At 31.1% G+C, this 18,765-nt stretch overlaps 1 protein-coding gene across 1 annotated transcript in view; it reads left to right on the forward strand.

Moving 5' to 3' along the window:
* The window catches only part of SEMA3D (semaphorin 3D), a 191,926-nt gene that overhangs the window by 50,708 nt on the left and 122,453 nt on the right, over window positions 1-18,765 (forward strand). The window contains exon 2 of the mRNA XM_012779523.2: window positions 15,638-15,828. Within this exon, the coding sequence (XP_012634977.1) occupies window positions 15,678-15,828 (151 nt within the window). The 5' untranslated portion in view covers window positions 15,638-15,677. The remainder of the gene's footprint in view (window positions 1-15,637; window positions 15,829-18,765) is intronic.

The raw sequence follows: 18,765 nt of genomic DNA on the forward strand, positions 1-18,765 counted from the left end.
TTTTGATAAAGATATAGTGTGCACATCTTAGCCTAGTCTCAAGAAATAGAGTACAATAGTATTTTATGAATTTTAGTATTTTTTTCTTATATTGATATTTCTGAAATCAGTAACATCTTACAATCAATGCCATGTCATAGTTTGACTGACAACTATTTTCTTAGACCTAGAATAATGTTTATATTAAAATAACATATTAGGCTAGATTAAATAAGGTATAATGAATAATATTTATTCACTTTCTTAGAAATGTTTTCATAATAAGTTCAAAGGTATCATTCTTAAAAAATATCATTCATCTATAGTCTATTTGTGATAAAGACAGAAAAATACTATCTTGTTACATTGATTTCAGGATTCTATGTGCCTTAACTTTAAAGCATTTGCTGACATAAAATGATATCTTCATTGTTAAAATCATTTAAATTAGATATCTATTTGAATAGCAGTTGATATTTTTTAAGTATTGCATAACTCTTTAGTACTGGTTATATCCAGTAGTCAATACTCAGATCTCATCTTACTGACATATTAGTAACAGTTCACACAATGGCTCTGTTGATCGCTTAATCTTCCTCTGAATATCTCACACAAATCCACAGCCCTATATACTCATGGTTCTCCTCCTCCTTCACTGGCAGCTTTTCTCAGTCTCAGTCACTGGTTCTGCCTCATCTCCCTGACATTTGAGTAATGGAATGTGCCAGGTATATCCTCGTATCTAACCTTTCCTCTACCTGAATTCCCTCCCTTGGCAATCTCACCTTTCATAAATGCCATGTATGTGATAATGATTATGAAAGTTGTATGTCTGACTGCTACCCTGACTGCTACCCCCACCTTCTGACTTTTACTCAGCTACTTTCTCAGTGTTGCCAGGTGGGTTTCCAGTAGACCGATAGGACATATCCAAAACTCAAACCCTGACCTTCCAGTGACCTTCTCTTGAGCACTGTCACTCATCCTCCATATTCAGTCTCTCAGTTAACGCAGTTAATGGTGTTAGCTTTATATTCGGGACACAAGCAGAATCTGACCATCACTTTTTTTGCCACCTCCACATCTAGAATTCTGGATGTTTCATCCACTGAATATTAACCTTCGCCAGTTCTTTGGTCCAACTTAACTTTTTATCAAAGCCTTCTCTAAGCAACCTCTTTAAATGGAAACCCAACCAGAAACATTCTTTATCCTCCTTTTATTCATAACTTTTTTCCACAGCACTTGTCACAGTCTCTCTGATATGTGTTTTGACTAATATGTGCTCCCTTGCCCCTGCACCCATATTTAATAGAAGACAAGCTTCATTAGAGGCAGAAACTATCTGTTTCCGTGTTTTATCCTCAACATGAATAAGAGTCTCTATCACATTGCAAATGCTCTGTAAATAATAGTTGAATGCATTTAGAACTAGCATAATTACCACCATAGAAAATATTTTTTGATTCCATCTCTCCCATTCTCTATCTATACCTTCTTTTCTTCCTTTCTTCCAGTAAGATGTATTACTTGGCTTATGTTTCATACCTGTGACTTATAAACTTCATACTGTAAGTTAGTTTTGCACCCAAAGCTTGTGACAACTCTTCATAAAAAACTACTCTGGAATTATCTTTGCTCATATTATAGTCTAACAGACTTTCCAAAGTATGAATTATAATATACTAAGTTTTCATATATTATGTTAAATATTTTATTGAAAAATTTAACATGTTGTTTATAAAAGTCAATTAAATAGCAGTGGCTGAAAAGTAGTTCCATGATATACTTCTCTTTTCATTGAGTAGTGTTAGGCTGTATTTATGAAGCTCACAAATAAAACATCTGTCATCTATGAAATTAAGTCCTGATTTGTATTTGCCCATTCTTAATTTTTTAAACTTCTTATGAGTTCCAATTTGGTTATCATTATCAGACTTATGATCCAATTTTTCATTCACTTATTAACTAGAACCTCAACACTACTATTATTTTTGAAGTTGCTGTTGGAGAAACCTATGTACAGTTTAAATACTATTAATAAAATGAATATCCATTATTTTCCTATTACTAGTAAACTTCAAAATACAGTGCTCAAACAAAACAGTATTAATAGTATGTTTCTCTATTGTGCAAAAGGACTGATACAGTTGAGGGACCAGCATGGGTAAAGTGGCTCTATTATGCCCCCAGATTCTATCTTGCTGCCCTGAGTTCCTCAGAGTATTGCCCACAGCTGCAGAGCAACTACAGCTGGCTCACAAGCACCTTGTCAACATTATTGCAGCCCATTTGAATAGGGAGCAAAAGGGAATGGAAGTAAGCAATTTATTTTAAAGAAGTCAAGTGCGTTAGACACGTCACTTTGAATTATTGAGAATTTATTGACCCTGTCTTACCAGCTGTGAGAGAGGATGGAACATGTAGCTTCTACCATGCGCCATGCTCAATTTTGGGACTTGTCTATTTCTATTCCTAACATGAAGTAGCAGTTTTGACCCTGGAGGACAGTTTGTAATCTCTACCATACTCATATCCCCATTCTCATTATCATGCAGAAACTTTTTAAAGCATATATTCTTTTCCAAGAAAATCACCATTTGTAATGTCAAAAACAAACATTTATCTTTCATTATAAATTTCCAATCAATCCACACCTTACTAAAAACCACAGTAGTTGTTTGGTAGATATACATGTTAATCATAACCATAACATCTTAAATGAAGCGTAATTTTTTAAGGCTAACTATAAACCCATTGGAAGATTTATGGAAAATCAATTCACTTGAGAGGTTTGTTTTTTTTTTTAACTTGTTACTGACTTGAGAGAGTTTGTTTTATTTTATTTAAAATAAAATATTCTATTCATGGTTAAACATTTTTAAAAAGTGGATACTATCATAACTGAAGTAAAGACTGGTTTGACTAAACACAGACATCTGAGAAACAGTTTCTTCATCTACATCTCAATATTTTCTATTATTTGTAAAACACAATCTATCTCTACACTTTCTTATAATAATTTTTTCTAGGTTCTCTGTAAGAAATTTATATGTACTTTCCAAGTTATTAAAGAATATCATTTATTTCTCATAGAAAATTTACAGAACCTATATTCCCCACTTTAATTTAGTGTTTAATGAGTGAGGAGAGCATATTTTGTATATATTTCCCTTTTATAATAGGTTGACTTTTTGTTTGTCTACTAAACATTTATTATGCTTTACTTTGAACCTATTCAGCTTCTATGAGCTGTTTGAAATAGGTTTAATAAAATATATGTTTTCTGTGTCTAAGCATTTTCCCCAAATTTTGGAGAGGTAAGATGTACATAAAATTCAGGCCATATACAAGGAAATTTGGCTGTAAGTTAATGTAGTTGAGAAAAATCTACTGTAGTTAGCCTGGTAGAGAGTGAATGAATGAGTGTGTTGACCTGGAACTTGTCCAGAAATGCTTTTTGGATAAGATTGGATCAGGGGGGCAGAACATCATGCACAGGAAGCAGGAAATGAATATAATTTGGATGGCACATGTTCATTGACCATTTTGACTAGAACAGGGAGTGCACATTGAGGGACAGAGAGAGAAAGTAATTGTGTAGTTAAAGAAGGAATTTGGATACCAAGCTAGGCAGTTTACATTTCAAATTAGATACGGCATTATGAAAGCAAACATTTTAAGAAAACCAATCTGGAAATGTTAGACACTCCCAGGATTGGAGTCTACAGGCAGAGTCCAGAATACCAATTGTGGTAACTGACATTCAGTCACAGAAACTTGGGCCTGCATTAGTGGCCATGAAAATGGAGTAGAAAAAAATTAATCTTAGAATAAAATAACATGTCCATTATTAAAGGCATCACTGACACTGATAACAACTTTGGTAGTTAAAGAACAGATATTTTCTTACCTTATCCCTGTGGAGTGCGTGTCTCTGTGTGTGTGTGTGTACACACAGACACACCTTACATATATAATTTACGTATATACCATATATATACACACACATCATATATATAACGTATGTGACTTCTCAATTTGATAAAGAGGAATTACAATAGATCTGAAAGCAGGGTTACTGCTATCTGACTCTGTGCTAGATAAGATCTACTAACATTGATCCCTGAGAAAGTAAAATTGAATTAAGTTGGAAAAGTTAATCTTTCAAAAGAAACAATAGGTCTATGTTGTTTGTTAATCATTTAAAAAATATTTATCTTCACTTTACTCTGCTAAAACTGTAAAATATTTCTGTTAAGTTGATGATATATCTACATACAAAATTTACATAAACAACCCTGACACTGAATGGCTAATTAAATTCCCAAAGACGTCCTCTGTGAGGCAAAGCCAGGACTTAGGTCTTTAGGCTCTTAACTCAGTGATTTTTCCACTACAGCATGATGTATCCCTGCTCATGTTCTCTTTGCATCCTTTATAAAAGAATAATTGGAGAATCTGATATATATTTAAAATGGCAGATTTTAATAGTTCAATTATGTGATAATAAAATCTTGAAAATGGTAAAAAAATTAAATTTATTTTCCTAGTTGATTCAAATTTCATTTTTAGTAGCAATGAAGTATAATTTTTCTTCTAATGGTAATAAGTTTGCCTTTTCTTTAGTATTGGAAGTAAAATCATATTGTAGACAATTGTATAATTTGATTTTTCTAAACTAAAATAGTCTTAAAATATCATTTACAAATTGTAAAGTTTTTTTCTTAAAGTATCTTACTTTACAGATTTGTACTATATAGAATAATTGATCAATAGATAGATAATATATGCTCATCTTAATAAACCAAATGCAATATTTTAGAAATAAAAGTTGCATTACTACTTAATACTGGTGCTTATTAGAGTCCCTGAAAGTTGGCGGCCCTTTTTGCGAAAGTAAAATAGCACACAAGTTAACTTTTAAAAGGAGAACTCTTAGTTTTATAAGGGTAATGCAGTACAAGAGTTTTACTGGAAAAATGCCTGAAAAACTGATTTATTGAAGTGTCAAGGGTAGGAAGATATCTTTTTCTCATTGTTTTATAATCAAGAATTCATTGCTCTTCTTTGACATTCCAAAAGACAAACGCATGCACTATTATAATTGAACTTCACATTCTTTCTTGCCCAAGACAGCAATAATCTCTACATCTCTGCATTTTTCCTTTAAGTAGCTTGCATATTTTACCACTTAGACACTGCTCTCCCATTCCCTTTTTAATCTGGATATGCATGTATTTATTAAAAGGTTTTCGCTGTGAATTTTGTAGGAATGTGGGAATTGTATAGTTAAGATAAGTGCCTACTGAGTAGTTTTTAAATATGTGCTTAATTTCTGCCTTGTTTAAGTTTAAATATGTTTAATCTTATGCTTTGTCTCTGGGTACAATTCAACAATTAACAAAAATAGAGAAAGAAGAAGTAGAAAGATGATAGTAGAGAAAGAATCATATTAAAATGTTGTCTTATAAAAATTTCTACACTGAGACCATGGGGATAGGAAGAGGGAGAAACTTCACAGAATTTCTCAAATTGTTAAATGAGCATTTACTCACTTCTAAGTCATAAGTACCAACAGAATTAAATGTCAGTTCATACCCAGTTGGGGAAGTGGGACTATCTTAATATATAATGAGGAATAATCATCATAATGGCTATCGTTTATTTTGTAAGTACTATGTGGACATAGATTTTAATATATATTAATTGAAATCCATAACATAGCAAAATTGTCATTACTTCCCAATTTTCCAAGAAAATATTATCTAGGAAGTGCTAAAACTGAAATTCATAATCAAGCCCACCTGACTCCAATGTTCAAATTATTTCTATTATTTCATGGTCCCTCTCTACACATGGGCTTTTCTGAGACATTCTCAAATGATGTTAGAAAAAAATGTGGTTCTCAAAAATCTTGAAAAATGTTGCACAGATTGCCAAGAATGTTCCTGAACCACTCAGTTATTCCTCCTATTTTTCTCTGGGTATGAATCTTTGGTCTTTGAGTTTCCATGATATCAGACATAAGGATGATGTAGAAATTTGAGCTGTTTCCCCACTGTACATCTTAGAAGTGAGTTGGTGAAAGAAAGAAATCAATTGCTTCTTTCACTTATTTCACAAATAAATGCTCATTTCCTACTCTGTGCTAGGCACTCTGCTAGACTTTGGGGATACAGTGATGAATGCGATAGATGTCCTGCATTCATGTGGTTTAAAAGAAGTACACCTGTCTGTAGATGGAGTTGATGCTTGTTCTGGAAAGTACAAATGCAAATCTTGCAAGACATAGGGAATAAACTAAATATCATTTGGAAAGATTTTTTTAAACTGTGATTTTACTATGCTGTGACAACAATATTTTGAATATTCCAAAAAAGTATAGCAGTTACAATTAAAACTAAATTTCTCTGTATGTATGCACTTTTTTGGCTATTATAATATCCAAATAAGCCTTTAAAAGTAACATTAGGTTGGCTTACTCTCAAAACCATTTCCATATATTTATATCAGTCCCAAGACTGACCTCATAGACTTTTTCTTCAAACATATCTAGTAATCCTAAATTGAATATTCTAAAAAAATTTCTTTTTCAATCTGTCTTTGACTTTTTATTATCTTAACAATTTCCACATCCAATAAAGCAATTAAGTGTGTTCTTTTTGTTAGGATTTCAGTTTGGCAGTGCATATGGGCTCAACAAATTAGAAGTTTGCAGAAAAATAATGTATTATTGTTACTGCAGTAGGGATCTTATCTAATCATGTGTTGAAAACATTTACATTGTGGAATGAGGGTTGGGAACTTTAATGCCAAATTATACAAATACATTTTGAAAGCTTGATAGCATAACATAGGAGTTTCCAGACTTCCTTTTAAGTTTCATATTCACTTAACATCTTTAGAAAATTGTTGCTATTATAGTTCATGTAAAAAATGTAAGAGTGTTAAGTTAACATTTGTGGAGAGCTAGCCATGTGCCATACAAGTTACTAAGTCCTTCCCATGAGATATTTCATTTCATTCTTGCAACAATCATGTTTGATAAGAACTGATAATCCTGTTTTATAGATGAAGAGACTGGATTTAGAAAAATAAAGTGAATTATCTCAGGGGATAAAATTGATATGTAGCAAAACAGAAATTGCGACCCAAATCATTATATGGCCAGAGCCTGAACGCAATCAGTAGGCTCAGCTGTCCGTGGAAGATTCAAAGACTTTATGTAAGTTTCTATAACTCAAGGTAAAAATTTAAAAAATTGTCTTCGTACTCTTGGATATGATATAGTATTTTCCTAAGAACTCTATTTTCTAGGTATTATAAACTATAAGCATAGTTTCAGGTTAATTATGAGTTTTCTTTAAAACCATAATTTGCTCTTGTACTTAAATAGAGTTGTAATAGAAAATTAAGACAAACTGAATACAATAATTTAAAAATGGCTAATATTCATTTGATCACTTACTATGTACTGAGCATGGTGTAACGCTTTATATCATGGTTTCTAGTCCCTACAACAAATGAGTTAAATACTATTACTATCCACAATTTCAGATGTTGTAAATGAGATACAGCAAGGTTAAGTAACTGGCCCATGGATAAACAGGAAACAAGTGGCAGACCTGGGCTTCATGTCTGAGCTCTTAACAACCATGCTACTGTGTTTCTGACATGCTCCAGAAGCATTAAGAAGATAGGACTGGGGGTACTTAGATATATAGGTAAAATAAATTTAGCAATATAGTCATATGAGGTATAAAAATGAAAATTATAAGTTTATTTGTAAAATGTATAGCTTTGTTTTAAAAATTATTTTTAGATTTTTTTCAATAGCGGAGCCAAACCAAATGTAGGAATATTTACTGGGTCAGGGTCTTGGGAACGTCTGAGTTTCTGGTAATAGCTACCGGTAGTAGATCATTTGTAGCAAAGGTCATATTTCTATTATGAATAAGTGTCTTCCAGAGATCTACCCATCATCCCCGACAATGAGCATGTGCAAACTTACTCTATAATATTCTCCTAAGAAATAAGCGAATTAGAAATACAAATGGATTGGAACAATTGAATTTGAAGCATTTTAAAGCAAGATGAAATCCATGAATCTATGTCATCATTACTGGAAATATAAACAATGATCATTAAAGAACTAGTACTGCTGAGAGTGCTGGACAATTCTTTTATTTGTTGAAAAAAGCTGCCTTTTTGTTTGCATAGTCATCAGTTGTTGAATTCAAAATGTTAATTAGTAGCTGAATTGAGTCAAACATCATGACATTCAAATACAATATGAAAACTTGGTTCCTAAAGTCCACATGTGATGTTAAGTTCCTTTCACAAACTGCCTATCTTATTCTCAGATAGTGTTATGTTTATGAAGTGAATTATCTAAATTTTTTCTCCTATGCAGATGGAATACTTCAGTTGCTAGAACTGTTTATTTCCCTAAGGTGTTTCATTAAGTAGTGAAGAAAGCAAAAAATAGTGTTAATGTGTTTAGCACATCTTTTTTTTTCTTTTAAAAGAAGGCTATATAGGATTCATTTAAATTATCAGAAGTATTTTGATCTCAAAAGTACATGCATTCCTGGAGAATTTATGTGAATATGAAATTCAAGGTCACATTTTTCCTGCTACATGCTGTTTTTTAGATTTAAAAGTTTGCTGTTCAATATGGGAGTTGCTGATAAATTTGATGGCATTTCTTGATCCATTTACTTAAAAGTGTTAGGATTTTTATGGAAAATCCTTATAATTCTACATCATGTGCGTTGAAAACATTAACTAATTCATCATTACTAGTTTCTAATAGTTACAACCTTAAGATTCTAAATTAAGTATTGTGTAAACCTATGTTATAATTCAGATTTAGTGTAGGAATTTATTTGAATACTATTTCCTATACATTAAGTGGTTTTGTGTAAGTAGTTTGAAAAATTGGCAACTAATAACTTCTGTATGCTGTTTTTGAGGATATTATGAAATCCTTATTTCACAGTTTGAAGGGTATGCATTATGGAATTTAAAAAATGTTTTCAATTTTCCTTCCTTTAACATAATTAACTTTTCAGTATTTTTAATGGAAAATGTAATATACATGTGAAGATTATGAAAAACAGCATTACCACACATGTCAAGAAATGAAAAGAAATTCTCAGTTTTATACATTTACCTGTCATTCTAATGTTGGTGTTTTACTCTTCTCTTTGTGCCTCTCTGCATTGTTCTGACCTTAGAATAAGTGCTGCTGGAGCAAGCACCATGATAATGTTATCAAATATAATGAAATACAAAAACAGGTTCAAAGTGCACAGTATTTCTGCTGATACAGAGACCATGGAGCCACTAAATTATTTTTAAATAGAATATTCTATATAATTTTTTATGAAGACTCAAATTTTTTTAAGATTCAAATCCATTTGTTGCCCACATTAGCAAAAAATATTAGCTACATTTATAAAATATGGGAATATCTTTACTGGACATATAACTCAATATCTAAATAACTAAATGTGAATTTCAGGAAAGAAATAAATTAAAATGTTTGGATATTTGCTAAAATATCACTTAGTTTTGATAATAATGACATTCCTAAAAGATAAAAAGACTCAAATTAGCATTAAGAACCTTTCAATAATAAATAGTTAATTCCTATTTTATTATTTCAAGATAATGTAATTGTTTGCCTTCTTAATTGCAGTAATTTCTATTCTGTTTTATTTGATAGTCTTTTATTTAAAAAGTAAACCTAGTGGGCACATATCGTAATATTTGAGGTGGATGCTATTAAATTTTATAAACTAGCCATTTTATGTTTTGAATACAAAAGGTAGACATTAAAGTTTTGACAAAATATTCTATCATTATCAAAAATCATATATCAGAATTCCAAAGGATAAGGAATAAGATTATCTTGGTCATCAAAAAGTGTAGGTGTTAAAATGCTCCCCAGAACATAAGAATTTGAATGGAAAAATTTTGAAATTTTGGACTGTAGATTGATCTAATTTGAAGAGAGACCAACTCTGATTATGCTGTTAGTACTTTCTCTGAACCCGCAAATAACTCTCAGTTGCTGCTTTGAATAGCAAATTGATATGAGATTTAGGATATGGAAATTTATTATCAATAAAACTATTCTCAGTAGAGTTGTATTAATATTTGTGTAGATGTGTTAGTTATTTGAACAGTTCAGACCTTGGAGACAGTTGATTTCTTTGGGACCTCTTTACAACTTAAAACTTGTTTTGTTGTTACTGTTATGTTCAGTAAAAAAAGGTGACCCACAATATGAATTCTAAGAGGTTACACATACATATTCTGAAATCTATTATATTATTTTCTATTGAATTCATTAGGGGCAAGAGCCTAAAGAATTTGATTTGGCTATGAGTACACAGCAATAAGTTAAGCAAACCCAAGTAAATGTTTACAGTGGTTCTTTGCTGAGCAAGTATTTATATAGCAATATACTTTCATCATATATTAGAAGTACAAACATTGTTTCTAAACTACTACAAAATAAAAAGTGTAACTACTGTAACTTATCTTTACTGATAAATGGTTTAGCTCAGCTCTACAACTAATTATTGATGATATTTATACTTAGTTTAGTGTGTGAAGTAATATTGCTGGATAGGATCATAAAGATGTTAGGAAGTTGATTAACATTTAATCAAATGTAAGACTCTTCTTCATGATCGCTGAATAGTCAGATGGTCTTCTGGAACCCATTGGAATATATCAATTGATGGGGAATTTATGATATTCATAGACAACGAATTCCTTTGGATAATTAAAGTCTTTCAACAAAAAGTTTCTGCCCTATAAATTCATCTGATCACTAATAGTACTATACACTTAAGCAGTGATTGCATAATCTCTCGTTTGTTACCAAAGTTGTAGATTATTATGTATGTGTATTAGAAAATACACAAAAGAGGAATTTACAAAGTATGAAATAAAATACATTTAAGTGAAAATTCTAAGATTCTAAGTTCTATCCCATTGGACCTTCTTATGTATCACTTGCATCCTTCTTTGATATTAGTGCACTTGATCAATGGAATATACAATAGCCCTCTGTAACCAGAAAGATTCTCATTTATTTATCGATATTGCCTCTTTGGCTTTCAGGTTTTTTTCTGTAATTAATATTTGGTTTGCTGTTTACAGTCATGCCATGAAGTAGTGTTATCAATAATTGATTGGTCTTGTACATTCTACAGGAAAATCATCTAATCAAACAATAGCCAAAGTGAGTTTATACATATGTTGGTTTTAATCTGGGAGTAGTCATAGCTCATTGTGTTTCTTGAGTGGGTAAAAAAAAAATCAAATGACTTTATATGCACCACTAAGATGTGAAGAACAAATAGTTCCTTATGAAATTAAAACATCTAAGATTCTTTTTCGCCCTTCCAAGTTTACATACGCACACACACACACATACAAACAGACAGACACACACAAGAATTCTAAATCTAAGAGTTCTAGGTTTTCATGTGTGAAACCTTATATAGTATTTTGATTATTATCCCATGCACAGAAGCTATTTTTCCACACTAATGGCTTTTGGAACAAATGGATATAAATAAATAAAGGATATAAATAAAGTTCACATATAAAACTTTATATCTCTTGCTCCTCAAATAAAATTTTTGACGAGTTACCATCTATCTACTAAGTTCTGGACTCTTTGTGTCCTTAGGGAAAAGGCACAAGGCCTTCTTGAGTGTTAGATTATGCATTTGGATCTCTGATTTAGTGGAACAGTGTGTAAAAATCTCTCATAATCAGAACACTCCCTATTGGCTCAACATCTGAAGATCCCCAAGAGTGCCGTTTGTCCCAGTGAACATCTGGAGTAGATTATATGCAGTTAATTGGCTCCAGGTCGAGCTTGTTACAGACAGTAGCATGTAGTACAACCTATGCAATTCACTAAATCCACCCACTTTGGGTTAAATCACACCTACTTCTCTCTATAATTCCTCCCAGATGTAGGACACACACACTTGTATGTGCACACAAAACACATACACAAACACACACTGGAAGATAGCAAAATATCAATGGTTTAGTGCAGAGGTTGTTGGCTAGACATTTAACCCATAAATTGTCTCAATTAAAAGATTAACTATTGAATTCAAAGGATTGTTGGGTAGAAAAACAAAGAATCAGGAGAAGCAGATTGTAGGGAGTGACTGTTTTATAGTAGAAAAATATTTAAGGTTTTAAAAAGAAGTTATAGCAGTTTTAGGATTTTTGCTTTGTTTTACTCCTCCCCCTTAGTATATGTTGCAGCACGTGCGGGCACTTATCAGAATGTTGTAGTAGTAAAGAAAGCAGTGCTTTGATTTTTAACTTATTTAACAATATTAATGAGTTGGGTTACAAGAAACAGTATGACTACTGTTCATTGAAAACCAAAACATCAATCTTCTTAACTTACGATGTTGGAGGCACAGGGCATGTCTTAGCGATTAATGACCAGTTGGAGGAGTAGATATCTCAATACATAGCCAAGGACCATTAACCCCAACTAGTCATTAATTCCCAGGAAATGTCCTGTTCTGAGGTCATTATTGCTAATAAAATGCACAGATGGAAAGTTCCCTCTCTTTTGCTTATGTACATAAACATGCATTCCATTATATGCATTGTTATATGTCATTTTAAAAAAAGTAGTATTTCACATGTCCAGAAACTCAGAAAAACTAAGCCTAGTGAGAAATTTAATATACTCAGTCTTTATGTTCAATTTACCTTTCACTTTTTTCAGAGGGTATGGGTAGGAGGAAGAATACATGTTTGTATGTTGAGGCTGTGGGACTGCTGCAATCAGATACTAGTGTTTTGCTAACATGTGGATATAGAGAAAAGTGAAAGGAACAAGGAAATGGATTAGAGAAGCTCTGATGAATGTGGGTGCAACCAGTACACATGATCGAATATCAAAGGCAGTATGGAGTGATGCATTGTTTTGAGTTGCAATATATTAAGTACCAGAACAGGTATGAAGCAAATTTAAGATTTAGCTCAAGTTCGTCTTTAGTCTTCTCTCTTCCACTTTAATGGATTACGCTACACTATTTCTTCCTTTTTATAGTCATTTAATCAAGTCTATCATGCTGCCAGCCTTGCTTTTCAGGAACATTTAACCAGGTTTCACGGTTTTCTGGAACTTTTTCTGTTTGCTTTTCATTCTCCTTTCTCTGTACTCCGTAACACTGATTGTTTTGCTTAAAATTATATTACACTTTGAGCTCTCTTGTATAGTATCTCATAAATATCTTAATTTTAGAATTATTTTATGGTCCTTTATTTGTTTATAATTAGCCACTTCTTTCAGAAAAGAATTTTATCTGTCTTCCCCTTAATAAATGATTGGGGTTAGTTATGGTGCTAATGACTGATCAGAGTATATTACATATATTCAAATATTGCAAATATATTACATATACTTCTATATATATAGAAATATAAATATCTAAAACTTGTGATGGTATTTACATAAAAGCAGCATGTTTTTGAAGAGAATCTATAAGTCAAAGAGTACATCTATTTTTTCTAATGTAAATGACAAAACTAAAAAGTTGCAAGAATGCATATCTTCAGAGATTGAGTAATTTAACACTTACACAATTCAAATCTAATTTGATAAATATTTTTCTGTAGATCAGCTAAAGTGATTGGTTTGCAGCAATACCATAAACGTGTTTTATTACTAGTTTTGAAATAATATAATTTTTAGACTTTATTCATATGTTATGTAAAGAAGAACTTTATTGATATTTTCTATTAACATATGAATAATTGAAATTTTGAAAACTAAAATTTTTATAAAGAACTTCTGATGGTATTAGATCTTTTTGGTCAGAAGGATGGTCCTGTTTTCTCTCAAATTATTTCTAATTAGGTAAAATACTCAAGAAATGTCAAGTAAATGTGAATAAAATGTGATATGCGCTATAATTAATACAATATTTTTAAATAAACTTGATTATTTGCATATGCAATAACCTTCTACAAGAAAAAATTAAATATTCACTGATTATAAACAAAGAATAATTTGGTAATCTCTATAGGTATCTTTGAAGGAAATGAAAATAATTGTGAAAATATAATTTATTAAGCATTCACGTTCAACATTTCATGAAGAAAATTAACAAAATTTGAAGTCTATCCTTAAATGCTTGTCATGCATAAATATAAATTAATATCAAATTTGATCTTATTTCACTTTCACAGATTGATCTTAACTTCTGAGATTTGAGGTAATTGGAACCTTGATATGCAAAGTCTGTGAAGCATTTTAGTACAGTGAGGGGTTGATCTTGCTTAAGAAAAATGCACCTTTTATTAGATATTTTCTTAAAACTACACTGCATCAGTATAAAATGTTTATTTTGAATATTAAATAATTATAAAATTATTTAAAGTCTAATACTTTTTTATTATGGCTAAAGCTATTACCAAGAAAGTATAGAAATTATATGAATGACAGTTAAAGCAGGTACCACATCCAGAATCCTCCCTGAAGGCCAGCACAGCTAGTGCTGGGAGATATTTCCTAGAAGGAGAGCACTAAGTCAATGGAAAAGGAAGAGAAGTCAAAGACTCCATCAGGAGTTGAAGGTCACTTTATTATACCATAATGAAAAGCAACCAAAGACTTGGGTGTGAAGAAGCAGACAACTCTAGCTAAAGTCCTGATTATATGTTGTTTTGATCCATCTCCTCCTTGCCATGTGACCTTAGAAGAACTATTTACTTCTATACCTCAGTGTCCCCATCTTTGAAATGAGATAAATAACTACCTAGCCTTCAGTTGTCATTAAAATTAAATCATTTGATGTAAGTAAAGCATTTTTTGAAAAGTATCTGGCACATATAAATATTAAATAAGTATTATTTATAATTTTTATTACTAGTATTAGTTTGAATTATGTGTTTTGATTTAGTCCATGCCTTAAGGAAAACAAGCAAGTCAGCTTATTTATGGCAGCCTAGTTAATAACTACTTCCTCCCACTTATAGACTCTTATTTTACAATTTGTTTTTCTATCAGTGCTGCCTAGTGTGGAATAGTATAAGGTACAAGTAAGATTGTATTATTCCAGTCCTAACATCTATATTGGTGACCCTGACCTGATATTACCCAATTTCTCCAATTTAAATGGACTTTTAAAATGTCTTTAAAGTCAGAAACAAGAGAACTTTCTCTAAATGACAGCTTTTGTCTGTTTCTGTTGGGGGCTCTTTCTCTTTGGGGATGATGTGGGGCAATAGGAGGTTTTTACTGGTGTTCTTATCTGATTAAGAAATTCATCAAATTATGTAAAAGTTGGTTCTTCAACATTTTCATTTAAAACAAAAACCAAAAACAACTTTAGGAGAGGAAGAGATGTTAATTAACAAAATAGTTGAATTTCTAGTGGTGTATTCATTTCTACATCTGAGTAATGCCAGTCCTGAATTTATTACTCAGTTCTGATTCATTTCCTCTGCAATAATTTTGAAGAGCAAAAGATGAGAGAAGGAAAAATTATTTTTAAAAATCTATATACATTCAGAAAATTATAATTTAGTAAGTCTAGAAAAATCTCCCAACTGCTATCTTAATAGTCTTATTTTTCTTATTTTTTAGATTAAATTAACACTGTTTGAAAGAGAACATTGTTTTCATCATGAATTCTAATAAAGATGAGAGACCAAAGACCAGAAGCCAAGATTTTCACCTTTTTCATGCTTTGATGATGCTAAGCATGACCATGCTGTTTCTTCCAGTTATTGGAACTTCTAAGCAAAATATTCCACGACTCAAGCTAACCTACAAAGGTAAATATGTGAATATTTTTATATTGCTTATTAAGATTTTTTAATGTATTTTCCATTACTATCTTTTTTATTTAGAAATGAATATTGCATTCTGTGAAATATTTATAGTGTTGGCATCAATTAATAAAAATATTATAGAATACAAAGCCTGATTATTTATTTTTGTGAGGAAAAAGGATGCTAAAACTAGTCAAGTAAACTTTTCAGCCCAGTATTTATAAATTATCAATTTGGTCTGAAAGTTGCAATCAGTTTTATATTAAATCAAATAAATCCCTAAAAAATAGAAAACTGTTAATTAATTTGACATAACTGCTACTAATTAGTTTATTCTACTTAGAGGATACTTTTTAAAACACAGTAAAATATCTTCAAAAAACCTTTAACACACTAGGATAGTTTTAAGATCTCAAGTATATACATGTTTTGTAATACAAAATAGAAGATGTGAAAATTTTTAAATAAAAAGGCATGAAAAAACTATTTAAGAAATGAAATTTGCTAAGCTAATTGTATTTATGTGTTTAAATTAACATAAAAGCAAAGTTTATAAGCATTATAGTTAGTCATTTTTGTGTGTGTATGTCCAAGTTTCATTCCCAGAGATTTTTAAAAATTTTGTTTTCTTTTTTATGATGTACTCTGGGCTTCATTAATACGTTGAGTAATGGCATATACCATTGACAAATGGGATATAGGGAGAGTCAAACCACTTTATTCTGAACTTGGCAGGTAAAAATTATGCTACAAATTTTGCTATCTTCTGATCTTTAAAATGACAATTTACAGCCAAATTAAATATTAATAATAAAAGCTAACTGGATGTCAAATATAAAAGTAGAATTAGCACATTATATTCATTACATATTCTATATGTTGGTATTTGTTTGGAATTTATATATCTCATGTATGAAAGAGTTGGATAATTTATATTATTTTTTGCATTTTATATATTTATATCTATAAAAGTCATTAAAATTTGAAGTATATTTATTGATCATCTAGGATGAGACTTTTATCCAAGGACATTGATCTTATTATTATGATATATAATTTGTTAATATTTTATTTAATCAATAATTTAAAGCTATATTTGGGTATCATTTATTTCTTAATTATGGATATATTTAATTTTATATCATTCCCCTAAAATGTTCTTGGCTTCAAGTGAACATTAACAATTATGGTAAGGTATTAGGTACAAATAAAAAACAAAGTCAAGGCTGTTATCAATGTCACAGTAGTACTGAATTATGCCTTCTACCATAAACAGCTACACAACTGTACAAACTACATGAAGCAACCATTTATAGACATTAAGCAATAGGTGGCAGGGATAGGAGAAAGTAATCACCTAAGGGTGAAACTGAGGACTGAGAAAAGTTTGAGGCAAACAGGAAATTTGTGAGCTAGGCTGAGATATTGGAGGTTAAAGAGAGATATATGAGTTCTGACCAACCAGAATTGAAAGACTTTACCAAACACATTGGATGCTCAGATGTCATGTTGCAAAGGTCACATTTTAAGAGCTAGGCTACTGTATTTCTAGAGTAAAGAATACTCCAGCCCTACCTTAAAAAAACTTAAAAATAAGCCTCAAAATGATGTAAATGACCTGCCAATATATCTGTTAGTAAAAAAACTCAATAATTTCTACTGAAAACCCAAACAGCCACATCCTTAACAATTTAGTATCCGTGATGTCCAGATACAATCAAAAGTTACTAGATATACAAAGAAACAGGATAATTTAATGATAAGAAGGAAAACATACAGTTAATATAAACCAAACTTAAGATGGTGCAGATGTTCATGTTATAAAACAAAGAATTTAAAACATCTATTATAAGTATGCTCAAGGATTTAAAAGAAAATGTTATCAAAGGGAATTAATGGGGAATCTCAGCAGAGAAGTAAAAACTATAAAAAAAATGAAATGGAAATTCTAGGGATGAAAAGTATGTCTGAAATTAAAAACTTAGTATCTAGATTGCAGATTAGATATAGCAGAACAAAGTTTAATAAACTATAAGGTAGAGAAATAGGTATCATCTCATATAAAGAACTCTTATGGTTTTTCATGTATCAATTTATAATACATTTCATTAAACTAAAGCTATATCTGCAAAACTCTTTGACATAAGCCCTTCTATTCCTTGAGCTTTCTTTGTGACTATCATGTGATAACTTTTTAAGATATTTAGAAGCCCTATTGTTTAACAAAGAAAATCTTTAAAGCCATACCTTTTATGTTTTTCTTATGGCAGTGCCCCATTCCTAAAACCAAAATATAATTTGGATATCTATTGCTGTATAACAAGTCACCATAAAACTCAGTGCCTTCATGAAACAAGTATAATATCTCTCTCAGTTTCTGTGGGTCAAGAATTTGGGAAGGGCTCAGCAGGATGGTTTTGGCTTGTCCTCTTTAATGTTTTTGGAGTCAGATGATGGCAGGAATTGGAACAGTAAAAATTTGGAGCATTGGTTGGCTGACAATTCTCTCTTTATGTAATGTCTGTTTATTGTGAGGGAGTCTTTCCACATAAGAAGTTTGGGCTTCCTCGAAACTAGTTCAGGACCTCAAGTGCATCATGTCAATAAACAAGGAGGAAGCTGTATTACCTTTTTGACCTAGCTTCAGAAGTCACATGGCATTACTTCAAGGGTACTCTATTGATTGAAAAGTGATAAAACCTCACTCAATTTCAAGAGGAAAGCATATAAACTGTGTTTCTCAATGATAATAGTGTCATAGTTACGTATATAAGGAGCTGTAGCATGGGAGTTGTTGTGGATATCTTGGTGAAATAGAATCTGGCACAACTAACTTTTATATAGTCTTATTTATATAAAAGACACTATGCAAGTCAGGGTGGAAAGGATGTCATGCTGAAACAATTTGGTAACAATACATAGAAAATGAACTTCAACTGG

Source organism: Microcebus murinus, chromosome 9, assembly GCF_040939455.1.
Source record: "Microcebus murinus isolate Inina chromosome 9, M.murinus_Inina_mat1.0, whole genome shotgun sequence".
Taxonomy (NCBI): Eukaryota; Metazoa; Chordata; class Mammalia; order Primates; family Cheirogaleidae; genus Microcebus; species Microcebus murinus.